At 37.0% G+C, this 6,163-nt stretch overlaps 1 protein-coding gene across 1 annotated transcript; it reads left to right on the top strand.

Annotated features, from left to right (window-relative positions):
* Positions 1 to 1,462: 1,462 nt before the first annotated feature.
* Positions 1,463 to 6,163, top strand: LOC118742423 (polypeptide N-acetylgalactosaminyltransferase 3). The gene is made up of 7 exons (XM_036474487.1): positions 1,463 to 2,119; positions 2,492 to 2,592; positions 3,474 to 3,654; positions 3,930 to 4,099; positions 4,271 to 4,728; positions 4,811 to 5,599; positions 5,683 to 6,163. The coding sequence occupies exons 1-7, from the start codon at positions 1,986 to 1,988 to the stop codon at positions 5,842 to 5,844; spliced, it is 1,995 nt and encodes a 664-aa protein (XP_036330380.1). The 5' UTR covers positions 1,463 to 1,985; the 3' UTR covers positions 5,845 to 6,163.

The following is a 6,163-nucleotide window of genomic DNA, read 5'->3' as shown; positions in this document are numbered from 1 at the left end:
AGGTTCAGACAGAGAAACTTTTGTCGCGGCAACTCGATACTTGTGGGATAGGGAGTGACGAGGAAGGGTAACGAGTTGCTCGTGCTCGGGTAACCAGCATTGCCATAAGTCAAGATTTGTCTTGAAAATGAAAAATTTCCGGGCTGTTTTTTATTAAAAATCTTCAAAAAAAGTTTGTTTAAAAAGCAAAATTTTACACTGAAAAAATCTTCAAAATGAAGATATTTGTGTATGATGTAAAGTTTTTAGTTTAGGTTAAAATTGTTACATTATTGATATTATCCTTGCTACATCATTGTAACAGCAAATGAAGGAAGAAGAAAAATAAGATATGAAATCCCCTACAGTATTATCTGCCTTCTTCTCTCGCACAGTAAAACATATACTCTAGCGCAGAGTTAGAGAGTGGAGAAAAAGAAGAAACGGTCTTTTGTATCCCCTCTAGTTTAAATGACAACAATGGAAACTGCCATTTAAGCTGATGAGTCTACGTGGATAAATGTATAACGAGAAAAAAGGAGCGGTAAGCTGTATAAAATAATATCCATGTAAAAATATCAATAAAAAAACGAATTAAAAAGCTCAAAATTGTTATCGACTTTGTCGAATTTTCTTAACTTTTGTACAAAGATTGGAGTTTGGACTTACATGGTTTTTGATAGTTAAAAATAACAAGTAATTTTTTAATCAAAAAACACAAGTGAGATCAAATCTCATGTAAATATTGATAGTCAATTTCTTCCTGATCCAATGACCAGATCTAAGCCAAATTAGTATGGGGCCTCCCTTGAAGTACCACCTTTCCGATAAAAAGGAATTATCGAAATAAGTTCCAGTGGTCCAAAGTTATGCGGTAACATATATACATACAAAAAATATTCGCACGAATTGATTTTTGGAGTCGGTCAGAACTTGCAAAATGTCGCGTCCCTATTTATATTTTCGCCAGTGTATATTTACATATGTAAACTGTGCTACAAATTTTGTGATAACACGAGGCCATATTCATTTTAAATTTAAGTTGTTATAAAAAGGACTTTATAACTTGAAATTGGTAATTTTTTTCAACCAACATAATAAGGGCTATTTACAGCCGTAAAGCCAATATCGACTTTCTTTTAAGGTATTTTTAAATGAAGATTTTTTGGGATCGAAAAGATTTTTTTAAGCTTTAAAATCTAATTTTGAAGATTTTTTTGGAAAGAATTAAGATTTTTAGGGAACTTTCTCTGGCAACACTGCGGGCAACACGCTTTATGCTCGCATTCGTCTGAGTAATTCCAGTTGGCCGTTCACAGCCGAAAATGAGCCTCAAAGTTTCTCTGTGTGAACCTAGTCTTTGGCGAATCACTTTTAACAACTCTGCACTTAAGGCTGGTTCTGGACTTGGAGTTTTTATTTACTAGCGCGAACCGGTTTGGGACATTTATGGACTAGGCTGAATCGGTTTGGGACTTATTCCTCTTTCTTTTCATCGAATCAGCAACGGCAAACATACAGACGAGTTTTTGCAAAGATATTGAGCTCGCCAAAACTTTTTCGTGATGTATTTATTTATCTGTTTCAGAACATCTTACAAACAAAATATACCGGAAAGCATGAGGTAAACAAATTTTTCGGTTGCAACGACCTGATACAGATGCTGTAAGCCAGAGAAGTGTGCCAACATTTAACACCCAAGCACAAGCCGTCCACCGCACCAACAACCAAACCAGCACCAATAGCCCCCACTGCCACTACCGGAGTTGGATTGTTGTAATCAAAACAAAATCAAGTTGCTTACAGCGTATGGAGCTCATTCACGAATTGACCAAGCAACAGTGGTAATCAACAGAGTATCGCGCAGCGCTAGGCAAATAAACCGCTAAAGCAACTCTTTACATAGTCGTCGCGCTGGCGGTAGTCAGTACTACTATAATAACAACAAACACCAGATTAGCATATAAATTAGTGGCGTCAACAAGAATAGAAAATCATAAATAACAATGGGATTGAGATTTCAGCAATTGAAAAAGCTATGGCTGCTCTACCTGTTCCTGCTATTCTTCGCATTTTTCATGTTTGCACTAAGTATCAATCTATATGTGTCCAGTATACAAGGATTTCAGCAGGATAATGTGTAAGTTCCTACATACGAGTACATAGCCATACATAGATATCTATGTACATATGAAAGTATGTGATTCATTATAAAAATATGTAATTTTAAAAAGTGAACCGCATGCTATATTTGGCGCACAAAAGTGGTAAACGCTAGCATTTGTGGCTTATTGACTGAAACCGTTACATCAACAATTTTTGGCAACGATTGTGCCATTAAACTATGCTTCTTACCACTTCTGCGCTGTGTGGCAATCGACCATCACAGTTGAGCGCCTTTACTATGTTATTAAGTTCCTCTACTTACCAATTCTATGAAAACTTTATTGCTTCTTTTTTACTCCATTTATCGCTATCGTACGCGTTCGCAATCATCATTCGCAACGCTTAGCCATCCAAAGCCTCAGCCCCACCGTCGTTCACTCTGGCAAGCAAAAAACATAGTTGCACACTACATTGGTAAAGGTGATATATTTGCCAATTTAACCGCAGGTAAATAACATAAAAACAATTTGAAAAAAAAAAATGTTTATGTAGTCAATAGCTTTTAGATACGTTGTTTTTAGTGTCTTGACTTTTAGTATATGTACAGATGCGATCAACTAATTAGCAACGAAATTCAAAACGATATTGTCTGCAAATTATGTTTATTTATTTTTATCAATTTTCATATAAATAAAATACTCTATCTATAACAGGAACTACAATAATAAAGGTTCAAAAGCTTGCAAAAATTGCAAAAAAAAAGATAATCAAACTTCAAAAAATTGTTAACTAGAATATTTAGAAAATTTTCGGGTATGCAGTTTTGTAGCCCATTCAATTGTAGTATAAGAAAGTGCAAGTCTCTAGTCGTTAAAAATTACCGTTGATTTTTTTAAATTTTTTTGTGGAGGGTGTTGCGCATTTTCTTCCATATAACACATGATCAACATTTTTTATATGGAAATAAACAGCAATACCCTCAACAAAACAAAAAATCTGCAAAAATTCTAAAAAATCATCTGTAATTTTTAATGACTAAAAACTAGCCCTTATACTACAATTGAATGGGCTCCAAAACTGCATACCCGAAAATTTTCTTAATATTCTGATTAAACATTTTGAAATTTTGATGACGATTTTTTGAAATTTGATAAATTTTTTTGCAATTTGTGTAAGCTTTTAAACTATTATTGTAGTTCCTGTTATAGAGTATTTTATTTATATGAAAATTGCTAAAAATAAATAAACATAATTTGCAGACAATATCATTTTGAATTTCGTAGCTAATTAGTTGATCGCATCTGTATGTATACACATATGTATTTGAGGTGTGCATAATAACTTATGCGTATAACTCGTTTTTTTTTTAATATCTAAAATTCTTTCAGATGACTACAACATAAACCTATTCAATCCCATTGAAGGCGAAGGTGCTGATGGACGGCCAGTTGTAGTGCCAGCGCGCGATAGCTTCCGCATGCAACGATTTTTCAAGCTAAATAGCTTTAATATACTGGCCAGTGACCGTATACCCTTGAATCGTACGTTAAAAGATTACAGAATAAAAGAGTAAGTGCACAACAAACCACTGACCATAGAAAATCAAGCTTAGTACGAAACAAACTAAAACATTAAGATCATCAACTCCATTGCCCAAAAAATGCACCAAAAAACGGAAAAAAACGTATAAAAAATAGCCCACACTCAAATGTTTAGTATTGCAGTGACCCTGAAATTCTGACTAGGCATAAAATCATCAAAAGAAAAACATCACAAAATATTTGTGTTAGCGCGTACGCTTAATTGGCTTATGTATATATATTTTTGTTTTTATTTTGCTACAGGTGTCGTGACAAAAGGTATGACCACAACGAACTACCCACAACATCAGTGATAATAGTTTTTCATAATGAGGCCTGGTCGGTGCTCTTGCGCACAATAACCAGCGTTATCAACCGGTCGCCGCGTAAAATGATCAAAGAAATAATTCTTGTTGACGATGCTAGCGATCGCTGTAAGTAAACTGACAAGATAAATAACTTTAAATAGCTATGCATCTTTGTAGTTTGCATATCTTTAATTAATTTCATAGCCGTTGTCAAAATGCAGTAATTAACACATTTAACACATAACCTTTCAAAGCTTTTTTGTTTTACTAACTTGTATATGTATTATTGTTCTATAGCTTACCTGAAGAAGCAACTCGAAGCCTATATTAAAGTACTTACGGTGCCAACACGTTTGCTGCGCATACAGAAACGCGGCGGCTTAGTGCCAGCGCGCTTATTGGGCGCCGAGCATGCTAAGGGCGACGTTTTGACCTTTTTGGATGCGCACTGCGAGTGCACGCGCGGCTGGTTAGAGCCATTGCTGCAGCGTGTGAAGGAGTCGCGCACCAATGTGGTAGCGCCGGTTATCGATATAATTTCCGATGATAATTTTAGTTATACAAAAACATTTGAAAATCATTGGGGTGCTTTTAATTGGCAGCTCAGTTTTAGATGGTACAGCACCAGACGCAACAGAGCAACGCCAAAGAGTGACCGCACTGAGCCGATCGCGTCACCGGCCATGGCTGGTGGACTATTTGCAATCGACAAGAGCTATTTCTTTGAAATTGGCTCATACGACAAAGAGATGAAGGTACGGATGTGCTTGAAAATTGGAATTAAAGGAGTAATTGTTGTGAGAAAGATTTATTAAACGTCATCTACTACAATTACAGATTTGGGGCGGCGAAAATGTTGAGATGTCTTTCCGCGTGTGGCAATGTGGAGGTCGTGTCGAAATCTGTCCCTGTTCGCACGTAGGCCATGTTTTCCGCAGCACTACACCGTACACCTTCCCAGGCGGCATGAGCGAAGTGTTGGGAAATAATTTAGCGCGCGCCGCTATGACTTGGATGGACGACTGGCAATATTTTATACTCTTGTACACATCCGGTCTCTCTTTGGAGACACGTGAACGGATTGATGTCAGCGATCGCCTCTCCCTGCGCGAGAAACTCCAATGCAAACCATTTTCCTGGTATTTAGAGAATATATGGCCGGAACATTTCTTCCCAACACCCGATCGTTTCTTTGGCAAAATTATTTGGCTAGATGGCGAGACTGAGTGTGCGCAGGCATACACGAAACACATGAAAAATTTACCAGGACGTCGGTTGTCGCGCGAGTGGCCGCGAATTTTTAAAGAAATCGAAAGCAATGGTGAACAATTTATGTCGCTAATCGATTTGGATCGCGACAAGTGTTTGCTGCCGACGGATAAGGATTTGCCGCATACTGCATTGCAAACGGCTACAGTTCGCGATTGCAATGCGCATCCCAAGTCTATGGATATGTATGTCGTTACACCGAAAGGACAAATCATGACTAATGATAATGTGTGTCTGACGTACAGAGAGCCGAAGTTAGGAGTTATACAGCAGCTTAAGAGCCGCAACTTAACTTCAAATGTGCAATTGACCATGTGCTTAGATCATCCGCGGCAGTATTGGATCTACGACATGGATGTGAGTAGCCAAATTTGATATTAATTTACTATTGCATGCATTGTTAATTTTGCACACCCTTTTGACTGTTATCCCTTTTGTAGACTCAGCATATTTCGCACCGCGATTCAAAACTTTGCCTCACCTTGAAAGCAACCAAAATGCCACGCACCGAAAAGGTGGAGAAAATCGTTGTTGCCATTGAATGTGATTATAAAGACATCACGCAGAAGTGGGGTCTCATACCACTGCCATGGAGAATTTAAAAATGTTTTACAGAAAATCACTCACAAAACCGCGCGATCACAAAAGATTATAAAGCGCGAATTTTTTTTACAGAAGCAATTAGAAATGCCAATTAAATTAAAAACAATTACGATAAAATTAAGATAAGCATCATGTTAGAAGAGAAGACGCATCAATTCATGGAGACAAGCGAAAAACACGAAGTGAATGAACACTTGCGAAGTGTACTTGTGATATTTTTTTGTTATTTGAAAATTTGTAGAAAAAAAATCTTTAGTTCTTACGTCCAGCACTGAGACCGAAATACCAGCCACCAAGAACCAACACCGCAAACAAAAA

This window comes from Rhagoletis pomonella, unplaced genomic scaffold (genome assembly GCF_013731165.1).
Source record: "Rhagoletis pomonella isolate Grant_MI unplaced genomic scaffold, Rhpom_1.0 Rhpom_scaffold_00007, whole genome shotgun sequence".
Taxonomy (NCBI): domain Eukaryota; kingdom Metazoa; phylum Arthropoda; class Insecta; order Diptera; family Tephritidae; genus Rhagoletis; species Rhagoletis pomonella.
The sequence above is the reverse complement of the archived record's forward strand: the minus strand, read 5'-3'. Positions and strand labels throughout refer to the sequence as shown.